This window comes from Callorhinchus milii, unplaced genomic scaffold (assembly GCF_018977255.1).
Source record: "Callorhinchus milii isolate IMCB2004 unplaced genomic scaffold, IMCB_Cmil_1.0 Scaffold2, whole genome shotgun sequence".
NCBI classification, from domain to species: Eukaryota; Metazoa; Chordata; class Chondrichthyes; order Chimaeriformes; family Callorhinchidae; genus Callorhinchus; species Callorhinchus milii.
The window spans coordinates 122,829,213-122,856,558 of record NW_024704743.1 but is presented as its reverse complement, the minus strand read 5'-3'; the positions used below and the strand labels follow the sequence as shown (position 1 = coordinate 122,856,558).

Below are 27,346 nucleotides of genomic sequence, written 5' to 3'. Positions count from 1 at the left end.
TCCTCAATCCACTACCTACTGCCCCCTCTCGACAGGCTCCAGCCTCCTGCATGTCCCTCGTGCCCTCCCTTCCACCATCGGTGGCTGCGCTTTCAGCTACTACACTCCGAAACTCTGGAGCATTCTTCCTTTATCCCTCTGCCTTGTCCCTTCCCCACCTTCATGTTGTACCTGATGTCCTTCCTCTTCGACTGTGCCTACGGTCACCTCCCCCCTCCCCTGGTGTTATGCTCCGCCAATGTTACACACTGGGACACTACATTGCGTGAGGGGCGCTATCTAAATGCAAGTTATTGCCATCTTGCTGGCCAATATTTGAGCCACTTAGTCACACGAGTACCTGTCAGTACTTTTCAGCATGACAAGCAAAGTAATGCTGTGGTTGAATGGAAAATAATGGAGAGAAAAGTGATTGCAAGCAAATTTACTGCGAGTTAGAATTAAACTACCCTCAGCAGCAACCCATAGGTATCTGGGAAACTAAAGCTGCTTCATGTTGCTTTTCTATTATTAGCTAATTAGATAACATTGTAAGATTTGCATTGCTGTCTCATTTTAACTCTACACTTTACATTGAAAGACCACTCACCAGATGATGGAACAGTAAGAATCAAATGTTCAGGTTGAATTGTCCAGGAATGCGATTCAGAGTTGGAGGGCAGATTTTGCACTCGATCAGAAGCACTGACGGATATTGGACAGCCCTGTGGTCCTCTCACTGGTAGAACATCCAATGATATATTCGACATTTTCCTTTCTAAGCCTCCACTTATATTAGCTCCAAGTACACTGCAACAAAATGAGATTAAATGCATTATTTTACTTTACCAAGCAAAACTTGAAACACCGATAGAAACGCAGTTTCCTCTTCAAATTTTCATTTTAAGCAAATAAGTAAATAATTACTGCATTTGATATAGCATTTATCACATTGTGGAGACGTCTCAAAGTGCTTCACAGGATATACTGAAAAGCGGATTGACTATTTTGTAGATGAAACCCGGCAGCCAATTATGCACAGCAGTGTCCCATAAACATGGAGTGACCAAGTTTATCTGTAATAAATTAATTAAAATTAATAAATGTATAATTAGAAAAGTAATTAATTCAAATTAGTAAAATAAATTCATTAATATAATAATAATAATAATCCTTGCATTTGATATAGCGCTTTTCACGTCAGGAGGACATACCAAAGCGCTTCACAGAACACACTGTAAAGTGAATTGACTGTATATTTGTGGGCGAACGCGGCAGCCAATTGCGCACAGCAATGTCCCACAAACAGTCGTAGATTGAAAATGACCAATTTATTATTGTTTTTGGTTTTGGAGGGATTATTATTAGGCTCTGTGTGGAGTAAGGAAACTTGCCCAAGGTTTCGCCCTCTGCCTGGAATTGAACTCAGGTCTCTCACTTGCAAAGCGAGTGCTCTAACCACTGAGCTACATAAACATGCAAAAAATTACCACAAACACGTCAAGTGTTTGAACAGTCCTATGTTTGCACGATAATGCCGGATCTTAAAACTTTTCAATGAATGAAACAATAGAGCTGCCAAACTCACAAGTACCTGAGTGATTCGGCAATTTCATTAGAAGAATTGGATTCCAAAGTCTCTCCATCGTCAACATCGTCAAATTCTGCATTTCCAATAATTGAAAGAGTCACTTTGCTCAAGTTGTCATTGAATATCCGGATGTCATTTGGCCTCTGTGGTAAATCATAAACTGTAGAAGAAGATCAATAGCAATATCAAGATTTCCATTCAAAGTTTAGACTTCATTTGAATGCTTTGCATTGTCAAAACATTGTTAAGTATTTTATAGGATTGCTGGATTCGGAGGGCGGAGCCGGGATGGAGCGGGGCTGAGCCGAGGCCGAGCAGAGGGATATGGGGATAAGACAGGCAGATGGAGTTAGGTTAGAAGATCAGCCATGACCTTATTGAATGGCGGGGCAGGCTCGAGGGGCCGAATGGCCTACTCCTGCTCCTAATTCCTATGTGCCCTAGCTGCAGTGCCTTTCTTTGAATTAATAATAATAATAATACTTGCATTTGATATAGCACGTTATCACGTCGTTGAGTCTCAATGTGCTTCACGGAATATACTGTAAAGTGAATTGACTATATTTTCTGGGTGAAATGTGGCAGACAATTGCGGACAGCCATGGATAGAATGACCAAATTATTATTATTGTTTTTTGGAACGGATTATTATCCCGGAAAGCCATCCTCCAATCAACTAACAACCGGGTTCCTATGTACTGAACTGTAAACTCCTACTACCTCCACTCTAGACCCTGGCCTGTTCCACCCCACATTCGGCGATCAGGCCTTCAGCCCATACCCTTTGGAACGCCATCCCAGTCCCTTTGCCTCGTCCTTGCCGCCTTCAAGGTCTGTCTCAAGACTGTCTTTGATCGCGCCTTCGGCCACCCTCCTTCCCCTACCCTCCCTGTTCTTCACCCCTCCTGATCCCGACCCCCAGCTCGGGTGCAAATCCGACTGTCCACTGCCTTGGGACGTCCTCCTGATGTGAAAGGCGCTATATAAATATTTTTGGTGTAATCCCTTTTTTAATATGTGAAAAACATCAATACCTTCAGATACAAGCTCTTCTCCAATAAAACTTTCATCGAAATTGAGATTTTGAAGCACACGGTTGTCTGAGAGTATCTGTTGCTTTCCGTAATGATTCTGATAAAGTGTTCTTTAGTAACAAAAGGTTGAGAAGATAAAAGAAAAAAAAGTTAGTATTTTGATTGTTAAAAATCATTAAAATACTGAGAAATCAGGATTTTGTCCAGCATTAAATATTATAAAAAGGAAAGAGGAACCAAACCAATTCAAATGCCACAAAGTTACACATGAAACAGAATGCACAAAACTTGCCATTTCTATCCCAGAATGCTAGTTTCGACGCACATTTTCTGCTTAAAAAAGTGTCATGGATGCAATAAATATTAAAATAATTATGTAAGTTTGGAGCCTCTTTCAGCCATTTAGAATAAAAAACAATCATGCCTTCGTAACAGTTGTCGTGACACCTCGTCTCCGTTAAAAAAGCAGACAACACAGAGCAACGATGACCCAGCTACACAATGAATAGGGTGGTAGATGACTGTAACTGTCTGAAAAGAGAAAGAAACAAATTAGAATCATAATAATCCTTGCATTTAATATAGCACTTTATTACTTAATTGTGACATCTCAAAGTGCTTCACTGAATATATTGGAAAGTGGATTGACTATATATTTTGTGGGCAAACAGCGGCAGCCAATGTCCCACAAACAGTCGTGGATTGAGAACAATTTTTTTTGAGGGATTACTACCCCTGGAAAACAATCTGCCAATCGACGAACAACCAGGTTCCTACTTACTGTTCCTACCATACGCCTACTTACAAAGAGGTTTGGAGTAAGAAACTTGCCTGAAGTTTTGCCCCACCCAGGAATTGAACTCAGGTCTTCTCACTTGCGAGGCAAGAACTATAACCACTATGCTATGAGACTCTATGACTCCGTATTCGTATGGGTGAAAACTAAAATAAATTACTTTATCCACCTTTGAAAATTTATCAAAAGTGCGTGTATACGCACTTCAGGAGACTTACATTTAGTACATTCCCTAAATACTGCAAATGTAACATCTTTATTTTAAAAAAAATCAGTTCCTTAATCGCTGCTCGTCCATGTCGGAGAAAATAATATAAAAGAAAAACTTTTGTGAAAAGAAGTAATCTCTTTCAAATATCGTAACTAAAAACATCTTATAAAGTTGCTTCAAAATCTAAGTCAAACAAAATTCCACGTGGGCTGCATTAATAGACACAATGGTTCCAGCTAATCAAACTGAAACAGGTTTCTGCTCTCTCAAATATGATTACATTTCTGCTGTCTCAGAGCATCAGGAAACTATCTTCAGTAGCATCGAGGGATCCACCTGACCAGGCAGACAGGACCTCAGTTTAATGTCTCACTCAATGGATGGCATCTCTGACAATGAGGCACTCTCCTCGCACTGCTCTGGAGTGTCAGACTAGACCGTGAGCCTGATGTGGGGCTTGAACCCACACTATTTGACTGACATCATGATCGAGGCCTTTTAAGACAAGTGTACTTGGGCCAGTCCCAAGGATTCCCACAGGAGAAATGGTTTGCATAATCTTGAACTAAGTGAGTTGTTGTGGAACTGCTAGTTTTTCATGAAGTCATCAACATTTCTGTGATACTTTTCTTTAAAGTTTATCAATATTACAAAAAGAAAATCTATAGCATTAATGAAAATGCTTCAAACATTCAGACCTGCTTTTCTGTCTATTACACGAGTTTGCACATCTTACCTCTCTAGTCCTTTCCTTTAGGACGAACTGGTCTGGAGAAATCTTTATTACTTTTGGATCCATTAAAGTCTTTGTCTGCAAATCCGTGAAACAAACTGCCTTTACGAAGGCAGCCCGAGAGCCAGTGTTTCTCATGCTGAAAGCAATTGTGCTAATCTTGTTTGGAGCAATATCATTTAAGGTAATCACATAACTGTCTGACAACTTATTAGTATCCTCCAATATAATGTTGCTTGTTCCTCCATAACCTGAAAGTGGAATCTGACAAAATAAATTACTTTTAATGCCATAATCTTAAGACTTCAATAGGCTTCATACATCTAATAATAATCCTTGCATTTGATATAGCTCCTTATCACGTGACTGAGACGTCTCAAGGCGCTTCACAGAATATACTGTAATGTGACAGGCTATAAATTTTGTGGGCGAAACACGGCAGCCAACTGTTCACAGCTATGTCCCACAAACAGTCATGGATTGAATGACCAAATTATTACTTATTTTTAGTATGTATCTGACACGCACACTAGTCTTAGCTCAAGTTATTTATCTCTTACAGTGTTTTTTTAACCCTTGAAATAGTAGCTAAAGAAAGCATGCAATTTCCCAGAGTGCTTTACAATTCCAGAGACACCGGGACACCGAGTTATCAAATCGGCCTCGACCACCCTTTGAGTTTGTATCTGTAGATGTCCACACTACTGAATTTTTATTCTCATTGCTGGGATTAAACATCAATCTAAAATAATAATCTTTGCATTTGATAGAGTGCTTTATCAAGTCATTGAGATGTCTCAAGACACTTCGCAGAATATTGGCAAGTGAATTGACAGTATGTTTTGTGGGCAAAATGTTGTAGCCAATTGAACACAGCAATGTTCCACAAATGGTCGTGGATTGAGTGACTAATTTTTTTGTTTTGTAAGGATTTTGTAGGGTTTCAACAACAACAAAATTACATTTGTAAAACGCCTTTCAAGTAGAGAGGACGTCCCAAGGCGTTGGACAGACAGGGTTACGGACCCTAGCTGGGGGTCGGGGTGGAGGGCAGGTTGGATGCAGGGATATCAAAAGTATGGTTGAAAAGATGTTTCTTGAGATGGGTCTTGAAGGTGGCAAGGGAGGGGTCAAGGCAGAGGGACTGCAGGATGGAGTTCCAGAGGATGGGGGCAGAGTGGTGCAAGGCCCGCCCGCCAATGGTGGGGCAAGCGAGGCGGGGGACATGAAGCAGGCTGGAGTCTGCTGAGCGGAGGGAGTGAGCAGAATGGTTGAGGGTTAGCAGGTCGGAGAGGTAGGGGGGAGCAAGACTGTGGAGGGCTTTGAAGGTGAGGACCAGGATCTTAAACTGTACCCTCTGTGTGATGGGAAGCCAGTGGAGTCGGGCGAGGATGGGGATGATAGGGTCACGGAGTCTGGTGTGGGAGAGGACACGGGCTGCAGAGTTCTGGATGATCGGCAGCCTGTGGGGGGAGGAGTTGGGGAGACTGACAAGCAATAAGTTTGCATAGTCGAGCCTTGATGTAATGAAAGCATATGCGAGAGTTTCAGCGGCCTGCGGTGTGAGACAGTGGCAGACCCGCGCAATGTTGTAGAGTTGGGGGATGGCAGAGCTGGTCATGGTGCAGATGTGGGGTAAAAGGATAGTTGAGGATCAAACAAGACCCTAAGGTTCTGGACTGGCCCATAAAATATACAGTCAATTCACTTTACAGTATATTCTGTGAAGCACTTTGAGACGTCTAGAAGATGTAAAAAGCGCTATATCAAATGCAAGGATTATTATTGTTACTACTACCCCGGATCCACCAAACAACTGGATTCTTACTAACTGCTAAGTAACAGAGGTGTGTGGAGCAAGGAAACTTGCCTAAGATTTCTCCCTGCCCAGGAATCGAACAACAACAAGAACAAGATTCCATTTATAAAGCGCCTTTCACGTCAGGAGGACGTCCCAAGGCGCTGCACAGTTGGGTCATGACCCGAGCATTGGGGAAATGGTCAGGGTGAGGGGAGGGAAGGGAGGGAGCGAGGAGGGGGGAAATGGTCAGGGTGAGGGGAGGGAAGGGAGGGAGCGAGGAGGGGGAAGAGAGTCGAGAGGGGAGCTGAAGGTACGGTCAAAGAGAAAGGTTTTGAGACCGGCCTTGAAGGAGGAAAGAGAGGAAGCGGCGAAGGCACTGGGGGATAGAGTTCCAGAGCCTCGGGGCTGAGAGGCTGAAGGCCCGACCACCGATGGTAGGGCGGTTGGGGCGGGGGACGTGGAGCAGACCGGAGCCAGAGGAACGGAGGGTACGGGCAGGTAGGTAGGGGATAGTAGGTTGGAGAGGTAGGAGGGAGCAAGGCCGTGAATGGCCTTGTAGGTGAGGATGAGGATCTTGAAATTAATCCTCTGGGGGATGGGGAGCCAGTGGAGGCGAGCGAGGGTGGGAGTGATGTGGTCGCGGTGCCTGGTGCGGGACAGTACACGAGCTGCAGAGTTCTGAATGACCTGCAGTGTGGAGGGAGGTGGCGGGAAGGCCGCGAGGAGAGAGTTCCCGTAGTCCAGCCTTGAGGTGACAAAGGCGTGAACCAGGGTTTCAGCAGCGTGAGGGGTGAGGTAATGCCGTAGTCTGGCGTAGAACCTAGGTCCTGTGGCTTGTGAGGTGAGCAAGCTAACCACTACGCTACAGCAATTATCCTAGGCTATTTAAATAGCTGGTCTAGAAAGCCATTGGTAGAAGCTCCCTCTCGATTCAAGGCCCCAAACACTAACTGGAATCAAAACCTATTTAAACATTTTTTAAAAATGTAATCATTTATTTGAATGCCAGCCTGCCACAGTCAGAAGCAATCTTGCCTCTGAATTAGGAGGTTATGGATTGCTACTTTGTATTATTAATTTTATTGGCTTCCTTCGCTAGCAGACACACAAGATCCTCTGTTGTAAACTGTTATGGCACTTAATTTTCTCATACGTTGCAAATAAACCATAATTAGCAAAAAATCAAAATGTTATTCAGAAATCAGAAAATGACAAAATATTTCCTGCTTTAAAGAGCAATCATTCTCCTTTCAACAGCAACAAATTACTTTTGCATTGCGCCTTTCGTGTTGGGAAGATGTCACAAGGCCCTGGACAGTCAGGGGTTTGGGAGCAAGAGTGGTAGAGTGCAGGGAGGAGGGTGACTGCAGGTCGAAAAGGAGGATCTTGAGATGGGCCTTAAAGGAGGCAAGAGGACTGTGGGGGAACAATTCCAAAGTGTGGTGGGTGTGAGCTGAAGGCCCGACCTCTGTTGGTGGGGTATACTTTCATACACTCTCCAGAAAAGGATTTAAGATATTGAATAGTTTTCATGATCGAAGTGAACAAACCTAATTCAAACATTTAGTTCAGAATTTGTTACGCTAAATTCCTTCTAAACACTGCTGCATACGTACTGTGAACTTCACTCCTGGGTGTGTTGAACGTAAACCAGACTGCTTGATTTCAAGTTTGGCCACCATGCATGCAACCCGTGTTGGTGCAAACAGAACACGCACACAGATGTCTTCTTTTGGGCGAATGGTCAGTTCTCGATTACTGCTCAGCCTCTCTTCAGGCCCAAATGTGCTCTGGAGCTAGAACAAGAACCAATTACTACTATCAGTTGTTTTTAATGAAATTCTAAATGTCTCCATGAATGTATGAAACATCATCAGTGTCCAAATTACTGGAGACTGAAAATCCTCACCTGGAAATGGGACCTAAGCCACAGACTAAGTTAACTGAAGCACAATTGCAAATTCATTTTAAAAAAGAGCTTGTTGGTGGGTATTCTAAGAGTAGGCTCAAAAATAAAAGCCTATACTGAAGTGTTGGACAGCAATTACATTGAATCTTTCATTCTCTACCCTAAAGGGTAATCAGCCTTCATTGCTAAAGAAAATAAAGTTCAGCTCAATGCACTATTGGTCAATCTTTCAAAAACTGTTTCATACAGATTTTTAAAAATAATTACCCAATTTGTTAAGCAGTAATGAAAAAAGTAAAAACTTGTAACTTGATTTCCCTTTTCTGTTCATTTAAACTTGGGCAAAGAGTGAGAAGGGTACTTAAGGCATGGAAAATAACCAGTAAAATAGTTAGTTTGTTCTAGAACTTAAATTATTTTGATTGTTCCCATAAGCAGATCATAAGCTGATGCATTTCTTGAAAAAAAAAACTTACTTGAAAGCAGTCTTGGTCTTGACCCCGTATCAACAGGCGCAACTGATGGGTCACAGAGGTTGAATTATTTCTGAGGGTAAACTTCTGTTGACTGAAAGGCACAAAACTAATGAGCAGATAACATCCAACGCAGAAGATAATAATTGCGTTTGAAATAATTTGAATCATCTGCAGATGTGTATAATTTATTAATTCAGGATAAGAAATTGAAGCATGAAGCCAACAACAAAATTACATTTATAGAGCACCTTTCACGTCGGGAGGACGTCCCAAGTGCTGGACTTTCAGGGGTCAGGACCTGAGCTTGGGGGAGGGGTGGGGTAGGGGTGAGGGAAGGCAGAGAGGTGGGAGGGCGAACTGAAGGCACGATCGAAGAGGAGGGTCTTGAGACCGGCCTTGAAGGAGGCGGGAGGAAGCGAGGTGAAGGGACTGTGGGATGGAGTTCAAGAGTGTGGGGGCAGAGAGGCTGAAAGCCCGGCCACAGATGGTAGGGCGGGAGACATGGAGCAGGCTGGAGCCCACTGAATGGAGGGAGTGGGCAGGTTGGTAGGGAGTCAGCAGGTCATAGAGGTAGGAGGGGGCAAGGCCATGGACGGCCTTGAAAGTGAGGATGAGGATCTTGAATTCAATCCCCTGAGGGACGTGGAGCCAGTGGAGTCGGGCGAGGGTGGGAGTGATGGGGTCACGGAGCCTGGTGTGCAAGAGTACACAAGCTGCAGATTTTTGTTTGATCAGCAGCTTGTGAAGGGAAGCCAGCAATCATAAATGAATTTACCAAGACTTGGATCCTTCACAAGAAGTAACTTAGCTGTTAATGGAAAAAGGTACTTACACTGCTCTTCCAAGACAAACTCCTCCCCAGGATATAAATTGTTTGTTGGACAAAATTGGAGGTATATTAACTGAGGGGTTAGAAGATGTGTTTGAGTTTGATTGAGTTCTGTCAAGCATTCCTTTCAAAACCATTTCATACTGGGGACCCGATGGCTGGACCAGGATAGTCAGAAGACTAGAGAGTGAGAAAAAAAATTAACATTTGGTGTGGTTTCTTTTCAGAGACATTCATTTCTGTCATATCTTCAACACTCAATTGGCTTGTTGAGCTTTTACGTCTCGAGAGAAGACAACTCAGAGAGGCATATAAAAGTTTAAATGAAATTTAAACCAGTAAAAGTAAAACCAGATCAATACAAGGTTTGGACTTCTAAAGAGAAACTTCAGGACAGATATCTTTCGCAGAGGGTAATCAAGACAAGAACAAGTTGCCAGGTAGGGTGAATCATAGAATCATACAGCACAGAAGGAAGTCATTCAGCCCATCTTGTCTGTCGGCTCTTTGGAAAGAGCTATCCAATTCAATCCCACTCCCCATGGTCATTCCCTGGTGAAAGAGACTAGGTCACTGGACTCATTACAAAATGCAGCTTAATGCAGTGATAAGGTGGGGGGGAGGGGGGGAAGAGGAGAGAATGGTGCAGTGGGTGGTTTGGAGGGATCAGAGTGAATAGCGAAAGGGCTTTCTTCAATCAGACCAATCTTGTGATTGTATTAAGAAATTTAAGAGGAGACACACAAGGGACAAATAATACTGAAGCAATGGAGCTGGTGGTGTTAATTGAAAAGGATGAAACCAGCATGAGATCACACATGCACAGCCCCCTCTCCCACTTAACAATGAACAAAAAATGACAAGTATGAGAACAGGACACAATGACAGAGTTGAAAGGTGACAACATTCCCTTTCAAAACCACTTATCTACTAACAGATTTGCACTTTACTAGGATTGATTCTGTTCATTCTGAAAGATTTAGGATCCCCACCCACCCCCTAAATAATATAATAATAATCCCTCAAGAAAAAAACAAAAATAATTTGGTCACTCAATCCACGACTGTTTGTGGGACGCTGCTGTGCGCAATTGGCTGCCGCGTTTCGCCCACAAATATACAGTCAATTCATTTTACAGTCTATTCTGTGAAGTGCTTTGAGACGGTTAGAAGACGTGAAAAGCGCTATATCAAATGCAAGGATTATTATTATCTTATTATTATAATATATATAGTTTTATTGCTTCAAAATGAGCCCGGTCTGTTGTTTTTGCAGCAAATGGAAAGTACTCTGAAAATTAACGTGTTGCATCACTGATACAGCCCATCAACCAGAGTGGGGGCAGAAAGTCAAAGAATGGGAGGTGGCCTGGGCTGTGAACATCAATAGATCAAGTGGTTTTCTTGCAGAACACATCACCAGCGTTAAATAAAACTACACCATTCTGAGCATTACTCATCAATGCAATGAAGTTTACAAGCAATCTCATAAATTATTTCTTTTTAAGCAGCAGGAATTTGGAGCACAACTTCAATTCCTCATATAGCTCTCAAGAAGTAAAGTGCTTTCCTGAAGGATCAGTTACTCTCGTTTCTTCTTATTCTTCTAGCTTGTTAAATAGAATGAACAGACTCCTGTAAAGAGATCCACACCCTACCATCCAGGTAAGGCATGTGGTAGTAAAAGGACAATCTATTAAATCAGTTACGATTTAGATTGAATGCTTTACCTTTGTATCTCACTTTTGGTGTCCCTTGGAGTAAATGAAATGGTAACTTTAACATCTTTTCCAGGCTGAATGGACACACTTTCTGGCTTTACTGCAAAACAGCTCGACTCGTCGGTCTAACATAAATTAGAGAAGATTTAGTAACAAACGTTCATATCGCTAAACTTACCAATGGACAACCTTGTGTATGAATGTTGGGGTAACATTAGTGGTTTTCTTTAAAGAGTTGTTTAACTTATTTGAGCCAACTCTTGGTAAGTGTTCATCTCAGGGTCTTTAACTGGCACCGCAATACAAATTTACATTGTGCATAAATTGTTAGATAAATTTACAAATCTATATAGCCCCTTTCAGCTGATGGACGGACTAGATGCTGGACAGTTCAGGGTTTGCACTTGAGCTGAGCTGAGGGGATGGGCAGGGAGAAAGATGACCAAGTGCACAGTCAAAAGAGGGAAGTCTTGAAGCAGACCTTGAAGACCTGGAGTCCTGTAGCTCAGTGGTTAGAGCACTCGCTTTGTAAGCGAGAGACCTGAGTTCAATTCCAGGCAGAGGGCGAAACCTTGGGCAAGTTTCCTTACTCGACACAGAGCCTAATAATAATCCCTCCAAAACCAAAAACAATAATAAAATTGGCATTTTCAATCTACGACTGCTTGTGGGACATTGCTGTGCGCAATTGGCTGCCGCGTTCGCCCACAAATTTACAGTCAATTCACTTTACAGTATGTTCTGTGAAGCGCTTTGGGACGTCCTTCCGACGTGAAAAGCGCTATATCAAATGCAAGGATTATTATTATTATTATTATTATTATTACTGGGAAGATGCATATCTGTGAAAGTTCAGTCTTTCAATGTCAAATCACTTCAACACATAGTGATGAAAAGTAATCACTGCGCAACACAAGTCGTCAAACCTTGGCAAATTGGTAGCACTCTCGCCTCAGGAGGTTATGGGCTCAAACCCCACTTTGAACTTATATGCATTGCTGAAGCGCTTGGAGACATCTGAACAACTTGACAAGGCACTGTATATCAAATGTAAGTATTATTATCAATATTAATGCTGGGTTGTCAGAGATGCCATCTTTTGGATGACAATATAAACAACGGTCTTGTTGGATGTTAATTATCTCACAGCTAGTTTGAGAAGGATGTTTCTCCCAATGTTCTTGCCAACAATCTCCCAGATAAAATATGTTATTCAACACTGCTGTGCGCAATTCACTGCCGTGCTTTGCCCACAGAATAGTCAATTCACTTTACAATATATTCTGTGAAGCACTCTGAGACGTCTTGAAGATATAAGGCGCTATATCAAATGCCTGAGAATCAAACCCAGGTCCTCTCGTTTGCGAGGTGAGTGATCTAACCAATTACTCAGCAAGTAATCAAGTAAGCTTAGGTTAAATATGCTCATCCGTAAACCCACCTGAATCTTCAGCTCTGCAACAATATTTCCTGCATTTTTTAGTGGTAGAATTTGTTTCACTGTTGTGCCAATTTTGGCAAGCATTGGGAGAGTCTAAAAAAGGCAAGTGGGGGGAAAAAAAAACTTACTGGATATGCATTTTAATACAGTATTACAGTTGTATAAACAACACAATAGAAATGCATGTATAGTATACATAATATACCCAACACTTAACAAAAGGCATCAATTATTAGATGCAGTTTTGAAATGCTGTCCTGTGTTTGACAAGCCAATAGGAGATTCACAGAGTAACAGGTATTCAAAAAGTTTGCATTTTACATCAGGAAAAATGTCCACATGTTTCATACAACAGTGCCACTGGGATGCTGACTTCCTATCCCCAAGAACAACTTTAAAGTCCCTCCCCTTCAAATGCCTCCAATGTTCTTGCACCACCCAACCTCTGATCTCCTGTGACCACAATTCCCACCCTCTACTCTGCTAACTGGCCTGCTTCACTCTTATCGTGCTCCATCCCACCTTCAGTAGGCAAGCCTTCAGTCATTTTGTCCTTTCCTCTCCCAAAATCCCCCCACCTTACTCCTTTCTCTGCTTTCAAATCCCACACGAAGGTACGATTTCTGAATCCCACTCTTACGACTGCACTTTTGGACACCATCCCACCCCCTGCAGCTATTGCTCCTGACGAGTCCTTGTAAAACACTTTTTCACGGTGTCCTAATATGAAAGGAGCTACACAAGAGATAGTAGTTGTTGTCTGGGTTACTCATTGGACAAAAATAAAAGGTTTATTACTTCAATTGTAATAACACATTAAAACGACTAGAGAAGGACTTGATAATAAGGTTAAAATCACATTTTGTGGGATAACAACTTCATTTGTCCTCTGAAGTGCAAAATGTTTATAAGACTGATGAACTTCAGCGTTACCAACAAGCCAATCGATCGTGGTAATGAACAGAGGATTTTAAAACATTATTCAAGTATGATATTTATATTTCTGAGCCGCATATTAATTGAAATAGGAAATTAGAAAATTTACCTGGAGGTCTTTAGGAGCATGTATTCTGACAATACCAACTCTAGCATAGAGCGATATGCTGCTAATGACACTGGTGGGACCAGGACTATCAACTTCTACATCAATTCTTGCCAAATAGACATCCGCTGGACCTAAAGGATCTACATCAAAGATTACAGCATTTAATCCATTATACAGTTTCTGTAAATAACCAGAAATTAAACATTTGTAGATTCTTGTATTAATGCAAAATGGTGAAAAGTAATGCCCAGTCTGTATGAAAAACATTGTTGAATGATAATTTTGCTCAATTACAGTAAGACAAATATTACATTTGTTGGAAGGTTCATTTAGCTAAATGCCTAAAATAGCTTTTCAAAATGATCAAATGTGCTACTGAACTATATACACATTAATGGCTACTTTGTTTACCCTCTTGTGTCTCGTGCAATCACCAACCATCACCCCACTACACCCAACCACCATTTATATAATGCCCGGTCACGTCTGAGCAATAAATATAGAGCCAGGGAGAAGGGGGAGGTAACCATAGACGGGACGAAAACAGGTGAAGAGAGGGCAAGGCAAGGGATTGAGGCAGAGAGTACCAAAGGGTTTGGGGCAATTGATAGAACCCGCAAAAACGTACTCAGTTTGTCATGAAAAGGAATAGAAAAAAATGAGACACACAATGTTTTCAAATGAAAAAAAACTCAATTACCTGTACTCGTGATAAGTTTTTGTGGTGCATGAAAATGAATCCATACCATGAAAGTTTCTGGATCCTGAAAATGAGAAACAGTTAGTAAACTTGTAGGAATTTAGACAGAAGCTACACAGAATAAGATATTTTTTTCAAAATTTTTGTAGCAAAAAGATACTCTGGAGTAGATAATAAAACAATCAAATTGAGGGATTCAACAGACATCCAGAGTTCAGAATCCAGGAAAAAATTTCAGCACAGAAGGCAGCCATTCAGCCCACCGTGTCTGTAACGGCTTCCTTTTTAGTCCCATTTACCTGCCCTTTCTCTATACCCATGTAGCTGACTCTAAGGTATTTATCTAGTTCTCCCTTGAAGACAAATATGGATTCTGCCTCAACCATTGCTCCTAGCAGGGCATTTCATTTCCTAACTATTATGCATGAAAAAAATTCTCCTAACCTCCCTATTCGCTCGCCTAAATCCTCTAGTTAGTGGAAATAATTTCTTCCTCATGACCATCAAAACCCTTCATAATTTTAAAGACCTCTCTGAGTCCATCAGCCTTCTTTGTTGCAGTGGAAACAAAGCTCAGCATCCCAGCTCCTGCAGTCCTCGCTCACAGACCAAACAATTCATCCCAAGTATCATCTGAGAAAATCTCTTCTGCACCTCCTTTAAGATTTATAAAACAGAAGATAAGCCATCTGATGAAAGTGGCTATTTAGTTTTGCATGCTTTTTCTAGCAACTAAGGTCATAGCTAAGACGCCTCATGTAATGATTGGAGTCCTGTAGCTTAGTGATTAGAGCACTCGCCTTGCAAGCGAGACCTGGGTTCAGTTCCCAGCAAGGCAAAACATTGGGCACATTTCCTTACTCCACATGCCTGTTTACCTAGCAGTAAGTAGGAACCCAGTTGCTCGTTGATTGGCAGATTGCTTTTCCAGGGGTAATAATCCCTTCAAAAATATAAATAAAATAGGTCATTTACCCATGACTGTTTGTAGGACACTGCTGTGCGCATTTAGCTGCTGCGTTTCACCCACAAAAACATAGTCACTTTACTGAATATTTCGCGAAACACTTTAAGGTGTCCAGAAGACGTGATAAAGCTAAGGCACTATATCAAATGCAAGGATAGGGGTGGAGAATTGTTGCCTAGGACACTGTGCGAAATTCCCTTCTTTAGAAAAACTGTCATGGGATCTTTAACATCCACCTAAAACACTCAAGACAGGACTTTGGTGCAACTTCTCATCCAAAGGATAGCATCTCTGGCAATGCAGCTCTCTCTTACTACTGCACTGGATTATCAGCCTAGATTGTGAGCTCAAAGTCCCAAACTGGGGCTTGAATTCAAACTTCTGAAGCAAAGACAAGAATCCTACCAATGAGCCAGGCTTTAGCAGCATGCTGGAGCTCCAATACCACAAAACACATTAAACATGGAACTGTTACCTCTCCATCATAGCTGGCATGCATTACATGATTCATAAACGATGGGCTAGCCGATGGAACAATTCTTCCACCCGAAAGAGGATTTTCTGTCAATATGTCAGATTTTGAAAATGTAAAACGTTGCCAGACAGCAGCATTCTGCACAACACAAAAATAAAAAACAGGATTACTACTTTCAGTGAAAAAATAGTACAAGATTACTAAAAAGCATCAAATTGCAAGTTCACTATAGATATAGGTTCCATATAGACGTGTCCGCTCATCTGGCTTGGGGCTGCTCCTGGTTTCCCACCGGGCCCACCCCACCCAGCGGTCGGACCTTCAGCCTCCCTCTCACACTTTGAAACTCCATCCCACAGTGCCTTCGCCTTGCTCCCTCTCTTGCCTACTTCTAGGACCGTTTCAGGACTTTCATCTTCGATCACACCTTCGGTTACCCCCCACCCCTCCTGATTCCAAACTCCTGCTCAGGTCCAAATCCCTGACTGTCCAGCACCTTGGGAAGTTTTCCCGACGTGAAAGATGCTACACAAATGTAACTTGTTCACTAGCTTTTCCTGCTGAAAGTAAAGAATGATGCTGCCTTGTCCACTACAGAAGACTGAAAATACTTCAAGACTTGTGTGAAAATGCATTTTGATAATGTGACCTGGGTTTTGATATCAGTGTAAGAATGGTTGCCGGACTTTGGCTTCAATTTTTCAAACACCTGAACTCATATTTGAGCCTAAAATGTCAGCAAAATTAAAATAGAAGATGAAAGACAAAGGACAGAAATGTGTGCAACCCACAAACTGAAATCTAAAGGACTTTCACAAGTGACCATTTGATTCCCTTGGACTGCCTTCCAACCTCATAAGGTAGTCCTACATTTGTGGTGTAAGGGGAAGGTCATTGAAAGCAGAGAAAACCCATTAGTATTAAAACAATGTTTTCAGACAGGAGAGTGAGGCAATTTAACCAATTTGGACAATCTTGCCTTAAGTTGTGTTAAATCCACACTTACTGCATTGATGTTAAGCCGGATTGGAACAGTTGCACGTGTTCTATTGGTCAGCTGCAGAGGGAGTGCTTTGGCACCACCAGATATCACGTCACCAAAATCCAAGCATCCTTTTCCAGACTCTACCTGAAAATGGATAGGCAAGTTGAAACACTAACAAGTTGTTGACTGCCCCATCCCTCATTCCCACTGCAAAGCCCACCATTCCCACCCCCCCGGGAACAAACCTCTCTTGTCCACATCTCCACCATTCTCATAAACTCCTCTGCTGTCTGTTCTCTCTACATCTCTTTGCAAAATATTTGCTCCCTCTCCAACAAAGCTCTCACTATCCATGATCTCGTCAACGAAAACACTGACATCCTTGCTCTCACCGAAACCTGGATCACACTCAGCGAAACCTTCCCCCTCACTGAGGCCACCCCACTAGATACACATCAATCATATCCCATGACCCAACTGTCATGGTGGTGGAGTGGCTCATCTCCAGGTCTCCACTCGAACTATCACCTTACTTCTCTGGAACCTTCCACTCCTTTGAACTCCTCATCCTTTTCCATCCTTCCAATCTCTCCCTAAATATTCTCCTCATCATCCCTCTAAACCCCATGCACTTTCCTCTGCGATATCTGCTTCCTTGTACCTTGCCTACTCTTGCGAGTATGGTCAGAGCACTCGCCTCGCAAGCAAAAGGGACCTATTTTGATTCCCAGGCAGGGCAAAGCCTTAGTCAAGTTTCCTTAGTCTACACACTTTTGTTAACTCCACCACCCACATCCATGGTCATCTCCTTGACCTGGTGAATAATTGAAGCCTCACCCTGAGACATCACCATCACCAATAAAGCCAACTCGGTACATGATTTAAAAATAGTAATCCTTGCATTTGATCTAGCGCCTTATGTCTTCGAGACGTCTCAAAGCGCTTCACAGAATATACTGTAAAGTGAATTGACTGTATATTTTGTAGGCAAAACGTGGCAGCCAATTGTGCAAAGCAGAGGCCCATAAACAGTCGTGGCCGATTTATTATTAGTAGTTTTTTTTAAGGAGTTATTACCCCTGGAAAAGTGATCTGCCAATTGACTAACAACCGGGCTCCTACTTACTGTTGGGCAAACAGAGGCGTTTGGAGTAAGGAAACTTACCAAACATTTCAACCTGCTGGGAACTGAACCCAGATCTCTCACTTGCGAGGTGAGTGTTCTAACCACTGAGTTACAGAACTCGACGACTTCATCTCCCTCAACTCCATCCCACTGCTAACTCCTCCCCCTAAGTCCCCTGGATTACAGAGACTACCGCAGGAGGTAGACTCAATTCCAACATCCTGTGGATAAACATTCTATCTTGGGAGTGAGTTACATGGTTTCATTCCACCCAGCCTATGCAATCTTGTCCAAACCGACATACCAACCTGTATTACTGGGGTAAATTTAAATGTAAAAAAGGATCATCACCTCAATTGATGGATCTTCTGCCACAGCTGTCACAATCACCCTCTGAGCCAATGCTTCTGCTCTGGCTATTGTACTTGCATCTGCCGAGACTGGCCATGAGGAAATACTTAGTACACACTGGAAAATTCCTGATTGACGTGGAAGGAATAGCAATTTTAAATCTTCAGTCGCGTGGGGACCAATGATAGTTTTATTTTTGAATATCCAACACTGATGTGCAAATGTGTCCACCTTAAAAGATAAAACAGTTTAAATTAGTTGTCTTTGATCACACGTTATAAAGGTACAAATTATCTTACAATAGAACTCAGCACGAAGGTGAAGCTTTGGAGTCCTGTAGCTCAGTGGTTAGAGCACTCGCTTTGCAAGCGAGAGACCTGAGTTCAATTCCAGGCAGGGCGACACCTTGGGCAAGTTTCCTTACTCCACACAGAGCCTAATAATAATCCCTCCAAAAAACAAAAACAATAATAAAAATTGGTCATTTTCAATCCATGACTGTTTGTGGGACATTGCTGTGCGCAATTGGCTGCTGCGTTCGTCCACAAATATACAGTCAATTCACTTTACAGTATATTCTGTGAAGCGCTTTGGGACGTCCGCCCGACGTGAAAAGCGCTATATCAAATGCAAGGATTATTATTATTATTATACGCTATTGATACTGAAAGCACACGTTTAAGAGAAGCAGAAATACCCATATTCTGCAAAAATTTCAATTGATCCAGAACTCTGCAGCCAGAGTTCCCTATCAAATTAGACGCCACATACTCATTGCCTAATCCTCAACCAATTCCTTGAGCTCCTAGAAGATAGAGTTCAAAATATTTGTCTTGCTCTTCAAATGTTCCATGGCTTCATCCACTCAAGCTATGCAATCGAGGCCATACCTCCATTCCAGCCTGTATGCCTCTATTTGTCAGACTTAGCTTGTTGTACGCTCCAGTGTATAATATACCAGTCGTCTGGAAGTCTTTTAAAAGCAAAATGCCTTGCCTTTTTATCTCTAACTTCTTAAATTCTAACATAGTTTTCTTTACTTAAATTTCCCTGTTAGGTATCCACTACTATATTTGATCATTTTAAGATTGAAAAATAGGAGGTTGGTCAAGAGATAAAATGCTCATTCCTAAAAACTGGTCAAGATGCTCCAGATTATAATTATAAGGCTGTATGAACCTTGAACGAATTCCAAATATATACAAAATAATTAAGTAGTAAATACAGTACAAACCTTTGCTCCATTCAGAGCAACACTAGTAATTCCGATTGAGATCTGCATCCAACGATCAGTTGGGTTGAAAACACTGAGCGAGGTTTGTGTTGCTATTCCAACACAGCACGAATTTGGAAATCTTAGCTCTTCAGGAACTATCACGTGACCTTTTTTATAAAAAAAAATTAGAATATTTTAGAACATCATCACTGCTGAATGAAAAAAGACTGAGGTCTATCATTTCGCCTTCCATCATCCTGGCAGTTGCATGCACATGTCATGTCCCAAATTATATACTGTACATTTTTAGAAATGCAAATATGAAAGAAAATCTACAATTAACAATCCCAAATATTCAGGGAAAAATTAATATTCCTGACCAGAGAATCTACCAGTAAACCCGCAACATAATCTGAACCAATGGCTGGCTTTAAGAGTGAAATTAATAATTTGGATCAAGAAACCCTGCTAAATTCTCAACATCTGTTCAACCCAAGTTTTTTTAAAAAACAAATAAGGTTGGTGAACCATAAAGATTCATGATCAGTTTTGCTCTATTTTTCATCTTCCCTTTTTTTTGTCCAAAAATGCCATGGATTAATCTGGTGTAAGGTAGATCTAAATATTGTTTGAGCACTAACCCTGATGATTCAACCTCCCTTTGGATCATCTTAAGTGAGAAATATTACAGTAAATTAACATCAGTCACAATGTGGAGCAACCTGCAAGTGGGCTGGACTGCTTAGCTGAGAAAACAGGAAATTCCAGTAGAATAGCCCAGTTTCAATCGTATAGATGCACAATAGACCAAAAAATTTCAATTTAGCAACAAATTAAAATACAATTTTTAAAAAAAAATCTTACCAATTCCTCCTAGTTGAGATCCGCCTGACCACTGATCACAAATGCCCGTTCTAGGAAGTTGGCAGTTGAAAGATGAAGCTTTGAAATTTTGGTCCAACGGTGCTGACTGTACACTATACAACTGAGCTGGATCGATTGCTCCTGCCCCTAGCTTAGGATCAACACGAGACCCAAATCCTTGAATATTGCTCATTAACACATTAGGACCAGGCAAACCGGCTGTAAGACTGTACACATTAGATGCCAAAGAATTTCCCATGTAGCATGAAGTCAAAGGTATATTTAGACAATTAGTGGTGGAGGTCAGAGTTCCCAGATACTGCTGGGCCAGGGGAGTTGTTAAGAGTGATTGTCCAGTAAGTAATGTTGGCACTGAGGGTACATCCAAACGAGCTGCATGAGGTTTAAAGCATGAAATGGGTAAATATTTACCATCGCTATTTGCTAATGGAAAACCACTCAATCCATGGCTTGCAGTAGAGACCACATTTAAGGAATTCATATTGTGCATTCTGTTCATATAATCCAGACAAGGTGCACTGCTGGGACCCATTTTGGGTTCAGAGGATTCTTGTAATGCAGTTGGATGCTCGATGTAACAGCATGAACAGCATCTTGTTGCCCGACATTGAATGGAGCTGTTTTAGCTTTGTCAGACAGTGAAGAAAATGCCTGGTTAGAATTATGTGAACTATCTTCACGTTTATCCTCCAGACCTTTGGACTCATGGCTTTGCAGTTCAACACCACCTGACCATGTTGATTGGCAGCTCTGAACATGAGCAGCTTCTTTACATTCTTCCAGTGATCCTGGAACCAATTCACTTGTGCTCGAGTTAACCATTGTTTGGTCTGGTGTTGGAGTGGGACTTGATTGAATAATTGTGGTACTCAACTCAATGGTGCTGTCATTCTGTGGAAGGAAAATTTGTCTCAGTAAACCATATACCATACCTTGAAATGTTAATATTTGGCAATATATTGAAATAAACCTAGGCAAATGTCAACATGTTACATAAGAAAGTACAGGACAAGAAAAGTCAAATTAGTTTCACCTTCAAAGTGAAAATTCTATAAAAATTTGTTTCATTGCCCATTGAACTAATCCTTCATGGGGGGTGGGTGGGAGAGAAGAGAGAAAAAAGGAATGGATTGGAATTCAACAGAATCAAAGGAAACGATTGAGAATTTCTGTATGGTGCTAACATCAGCACGATAGGAAATAACTAGCAGGGCATGTTAGTGATCTGTGCTAGGATTGATGGAATTACATTATACATAAATGATTTGCAAATGAGCAAAAAAGAAAGCTATCTACGTTTGATGAGGATACAAAGCTGTGGGAAGCTGAAAATGATAGGAACATGTTGACCAAATATAGAGGATGCTGTGCATAATAGATAGTTGGACGGCCAAGGGGCAAATGTAATATTGTCATTTAATTGTAATCCTTGCATTTGGTATACCATCTTATCACATCTTTGAGATGTCTCAAAGCACTTCACAGAATACACTGTAAAGTGAATTGACTGTATATTTTGTGGGTGAAAGGCAGCAGCAAATTGCAGACAGCAGTGTTCCACAAACATTTGTGGATTGAGTGACCAAATTATTATTTGTATATATTTATGAAGGGATTATAGCTCCCGGAAAAGCCACCCGCCAATCGACTAACAACCGGGTTCCTACTTACTGCTAAGTAAACAGAGGCGTGTGGAGTAAGGAAACTTGCCTAAGGTTTCACCCTGTCCGGGATTTGAACCCAGGTACTCTCGCTTGTGAGGCAAATGCTCTCACCAATGCACTACAGGATTCCATAAATGTAGACAAAGGAGTGAGAAACTTAGATAAAATTATCCAATGGCCTAAAATGGGTGATTTAGGGCTGGTAGACAAACCACTAAAACCTTAAGCAGTAGTAACAAAAAAATCTTGGGGGCATAGCTGGAGGAAAACAAAAGTATGAATCACAGGATGTAATGCTGAATTTAATGGAGCAATTGAATGGTTCCACCTGCAGCATTGTGGACAATTCTTGAGTGCTGGATTGTATTGAGCAAATATTCAGGTATTTGAGAGAGTACAACAAAGATCAACTGAATTTGAAATTAGAATAGGCATCTTAGTGTTGAAGAGAAGCTATAGAAGCTGGGATTGTTAACACTAGTGTAAAGGAAATTTTTGCTGAACGATTCATGATTTAAAGGGTATATAGATAAGCTTATAGAATCTTTCATAGTCACTCAACAGTGAGTGACTATGAAATGCAACAAGAAGCTGATTCAAGCACAGAAGCAGGAATGGTTTAGATTTAACTACTTATCGACAGTCAGGGATCCGCATCCAAGCTGGTGATTGGGTTCAGGAGGGCCGGAGGGCAGGACGCCCAGATTCGATCTCCACTCAGCCTACTGCAGACAAGGCCTACTTTTGGCAGCAAAGTACATTCCCAGCTGTGGCTCAACTCCCTTCCCCAATCAAACAGGTGCACATGCCAACAAGCACCCCATAGCCAAAGGAACACCAATAAAGACCCCTCTGATCAACTTTTTGCATTCTGAAGACAACTTCCAATAAAAAAGTTAAATTTCTAATATTTGCTGTTTCAGCTAAGAAACCAGTATCATTTCACCTACCTTAAGGCTGCCAACAGCTGTGTTATTCTGAAGGGTCCCATCCACAGCAGAGATATAACTCAGTCTGCTAAGATTTAGACTACCAGTCAGAGATGATTTGTTGACTGCTTGCAGATGAGTTAAACTGGCATTTGGAGAATCAATACTGAAAATGAAAGCAGAATATTAAGGTAGCAGCAGTTATCCGTGTTGAAATGTAATGACTTGCATTTATAATAGCACCTATAATTGGGAGGTACAAATGTCTTGAAGCCCTTTACAAAATGTAAATGAGCTGAATGATGTTACATATGCCAATGTAGCAGTCAATTTGCAATAGCGACGTCTCACAAATGAGATGAGCAGACAATGTAATTTGCATTCAGAGTAGGAAAATAACATGGGGGGGGAGCAAAATCACACAGGTTTGAAATAGCAACACCTGAATCTCAAAGCAGATGGAATCTAAAATTTAAACATTGTGTCCGAGTTTGGACCAAAAAAAATCTTAGAACCATATCTGGTCAATGGCCCTACTCAAGATGTAGTCAAACTAGTCTTTTATACAAGGTTTGCCAATAATACTCATTTAAAAATCATAAGACAATTTAAAAGGGCTTAAGCCTTATATCAGTAATCTTCACAGAAAGGCTGCAAGACCATGGAACGCACTATCCCAGAAAGCTGTAGAATCAATGGCAATGTTTAAAACGAGTTAAGTACTTGGGAAGTAACTGTATTAAGGGAACTCCTGATAATTCAACCCTGGCATAACTTGTCACTTACACTTAAGTCATCCTGCTTTCATGTGCCTAACTCGCCACTCTGGATAACTTGTCACTGAGCCCTTTTCCCATGGAGTGGTGAGTTATCAGGAGTTTACTGTAAAGCCCCTAACAAAACAATCTCTGTACCTGGCGAGAATCTTTTTGGTTGTTCCTCGGCTTGGTGAAGAATGAGTCAGTGGAGAGGTTGATGGTCGGAAATTTAGCTGTTCATCTTTTGTTTGATTGTCTTCGAGGTGAAATAAATTTGAATTAATTATAACCATAATCAACAAAAACTAGATAGTTAATTGGTTAAAAGAGCAGACTATTCATTAAACACAATAAAGGCGGTGCTGTTATAACTCCAGTGACTAGCACTACAGAGTATCAAATGGTGAGTCAAAGTATGGATATCTCAAGAGCAACTAAATGCAGAACACACTTGACAATCTACAATTTATGGATTTTCTGCAGTTTTACCATTGGCTAAACATGACCATTTACGTACATTTGCTTGCTTTGACAATAATGGAATCATTTCATTAATGTGATTATTTCAACGGTATGAAGGTTTTTAAAAATGCGACAAAATAAATTCCACCAGCCTCGGCACAATTTCAAAACAATAAGCTCAACTAATCTCTTGTGATGTAGCCAATACTTACACATTTCATCACTTGTTGATGCAGCTGCAACACTATCTGCCTTCTCAAAGCTGATTCCATCTTGACGGTGTAATCGTAAACAAGGTGATTCTGGAGTCAAACACATTTCTTTGCCATTTTTACATGCACTCTTATTTGTTGGTGGTATTGTTCTTGGTTCTGGTGGTACATTATGAACGTTTGGAGAATTGAAATCTGATGTTCTAGATGCTGTATTGTTAACAGTGAACTGTCCAGAAGAAACAGCAAAGCCCCTGGTGCTTTTCTGTTCATCTCTGGACTTTCTTTTATCAAGCAATGTGAAACCATGTGATGTTTCTGGGGGTGACCAAGATTTGCCCTCACTAGAGTTTCGTATTTTTCTATGTTCAGTTTGTATTTTAGGTTCAGCCTCATCTGAAAGCACTTCATTTCCAAGCAGATGGGTTACGTGTGTAGTAGGCAGAGTTAAAATAGACTTTTCTTCTTTCTCGAGTTTGGTGGTAACACTATACAAGTTCGGCTTTCTATGGGTTTTATCTGGACTCCGTTCATCAACTGCTCTCTTTGCATTGGAATCATTACTGATAGCTGATTTGGGGCAAGGATAAAATTTGCTAGTCACATCCACAACAGTTTCACTTGCACAGCTATTCTGATTGTGCAAACTCATCTTGTCCTTGGCTAGCTGAGCTGATTGACCCATTTCAATTGATTGAGCCACACCTCTTATGTCAGCTGAACCAGATTGCCTCAAATCTGCTTTTGAAGTTAACACAGGTATATTTTGCTTGGTTTCCAGCCTACTACTGTTACTTAAGACAGATTCTCCTGAAATTGAATTTGATGTACAGTGTTGATTTTTAGATTCTGAATCATCTGCAAGCTCAGAACTGCAAGCAGGAACCCATCTGCACAACTTAATATCCGATTTCAAAGTCCTGTTCTCAAGAATGCTGACTCCAGACTTTTGAAGATTTTTGTCCAAAACTGTAGTCGATTCACTGTTTATGTTGCTTTGCTGGTCCTTTGGATGTAGGCTTGATTTCTTGCTGACTGGAGCAGCCCCAAATTTTCTCCTATTTTTATGAGAGAGCTCCAAAATCATAGCAGCCAACTGAGCAGGATCTGCACTGACTGAGGCATCTGCAATGGCTGAAGCGATGGTACTTATACTTAAAACTGAATCGGAGCCATCGGGTATAGAGTTCTCTGTAGTATTTGGGACACTGCTAGACGATGTGATTGAACTTTGAAGCTCCAAGTTCTATTAAGAAAACATTTTATGAATCTGGTTATAGAGTAAGAATAGTTTACAGCAGAATAATATGTAAGATGCACATAATTCTAAAATGATGGAACATTTGATGCACTGACCTTTCTGTCATCAAAATCATGCCCATGTCCATTTGAACTTTGGACCATGCTAGTTCCCAGTTTTCCACTTTCAATTTCTTCATCAATCACAAATGTAGGAGATGCTTCTGTAGGAGTTTCTTGATATGTACACTCTAAGTCATCTGTATGTAAAACAAAATTGGTCATTCAATCCACGACTGTTGTAGGACGATGTTGTGTGCAATTGGATGCTATGCTTCACACACAAAATACACTTTACACTGTCCAGTGCCTTGGGACGTCCTCCCGACGTGAAAGGCGCTATACAAATGTAATCTTGTTGTTGTAATCTTGTTATTGTTTACAGTATATCCTGTGAAGCACTTTGAGATGTTACGACGACACGATAAAGCGTTACTGCAATTATTAGAATGCCTTCCAAGGAAAATATACATTTCCGATATTAAAACTGTACGTTTTAAAAACACTGAATTCAAACCATATTTTGGCCATTATGAGATGCCAACTGAAACAAAATTACCACAGCAAAATACATTGTTCTCCGCACATTCAAATATATATATTTTTAATGAAATTACACAAATTTAACAATTGTGCAGGGTACTTTAAGCTCTGTAACTAGAAAGGACTGACGCCCATCTAATAAACTAATTGATTAATGCATAATCCCTGTGGAATATTTATTAACTAGGCTGAAATTCACAATACCTGAAGACAGGTTTTCATCTCCACAAAGCAAGTCCATTTCATCCTGGTCAGTAAGGGTACGTGACATGCTTCCAGGAAGAATCAAAGCAACAGGAGTTCGCTTCTCTGGCGATGTTATGGCATATCCAAATGAAGGCTGGCAAATTTGAGAATTGGTAATAAATCAATAACGTGCATCTCCAAGGTCTTAAAAAGCTGCAACTTAACTGCTCTGAAAACTGGATATTAATAATAATCCTTGCAATTGATACAGCGCCTTATGTCATTGAGATGTCTCGAAGCGCAGAAAGCGATCCAATTGATTAACAAACAGGTTCCTACTTACTGCTTGGTAAACCAGGATGTTTGGAGTAAGGAAACTTGCCTAAGATTTCGCCCAACGCGGTAATCTAACCAGGGTCCTCTCACCCAGGTCCTCTGGCTTGAGGGGAAAGCATGCTAACCACTACCCTACAGGACTCCCGTCCAAAGTCTTAAATAGCTGCAATTTGACTGCTCTGCCAACCGGATTACATTTCTAGTTACAATTTATTCTTAGGATTACAAATAATGTAATGAATGCACAAATATATTTTAGGATTATTACTCCAGGTTTTAATTAATACAGATGCAGCATGCAAGTATTGAACTCATTACATTTGATAAATTATTAGATTATTAGTCTTTTATGAATGTTTATTCCAGTTTGGAACTAACCCGTTTTATTCCACTGCATTCTTCACCAAGGCATCCAAGAGCTTCTGATCTTTGACCAAAAAATTCTCCCAGGGACAGACGCAAGTAACTCTCATTACCTTGCATACAGCCTGATGCTGTTTGCGATGCTCTCAATATTGAGCACTTATTGGATGGAAGCTGCCATGAATTATCTCCATGAAAATCAGCATCCACGTCCATCTTATCTTCCTGTAGCGATTTAGCAAAAGTCAGAGCAATTATAAATGTCCCTTAACAAGTAAACAAAGAACAAGGTATGTAGACTACTTGGCTGACTATTGTAGAGCC

At 41.1% G+C, this 27,346-nt stretch overlaps 1 protein-coding gene across 1 annotated transcript in view; it reads right to left on the bottom strand.

The window, feature by feature from the left end:
• Positions 1–27,346, bottom strand: part of cep192 (centrosomal protein 192) — a 63,827-nt gene that overhangs the window by 14,256 nt on the left and 22,225 nt on the right. The window contains 24 exon segments of the mRNA XM_042331768.1: positions 590–789; positions 1,574–1,730; positions 2,605–2,714; positions 3,029–3,135; positions 4,348–4,608; positions 7,762–7,941; positions 8,531–8,621; positions 9,363–9,539; positions 11,089–11,204; positions 12,521–12,613; positions 13,566–13,705; positions 14,266–14,329; positions 15,708–15,845; positions 16,714–16,836; positions 18,170–18,400; positions 19,404–19,552; positions 20,250–20,794; positions 20,797–21,161; positions 22,885–23,029; positions 23,778–23,877; positions 24,296–25,541; positions 25,652–25,794; positions 26,342–26,477; positions 27,038–27,247. Of these exon segments, the coding sequence (XP_042187702.1) occupies positions 590–789; positions 1,574–1,730; positions 2,605–2,714; positions 3,029–3,135; positions 4,348–4,608; positions 7,762–7,941; positions 8,531–8,621; positions 9,363–9,539; positions 11,089–11,204; positions 12,521–12,613; positions 13,566–13,705; positions 14,266–14,329; positions 15,708–15,845; positions 16,714–16,836; positions 18,170–18,400; positions 19,404–19,552; positions 20,250–20,794; positions 20,797–21,161; positions 22,885–23,029; positions 23,778–23,877; positions 24,296–25,541; positions 25,652–25,794; positions 26,342–26,477; positions 27,038–27,247 (5,227 nt within the window).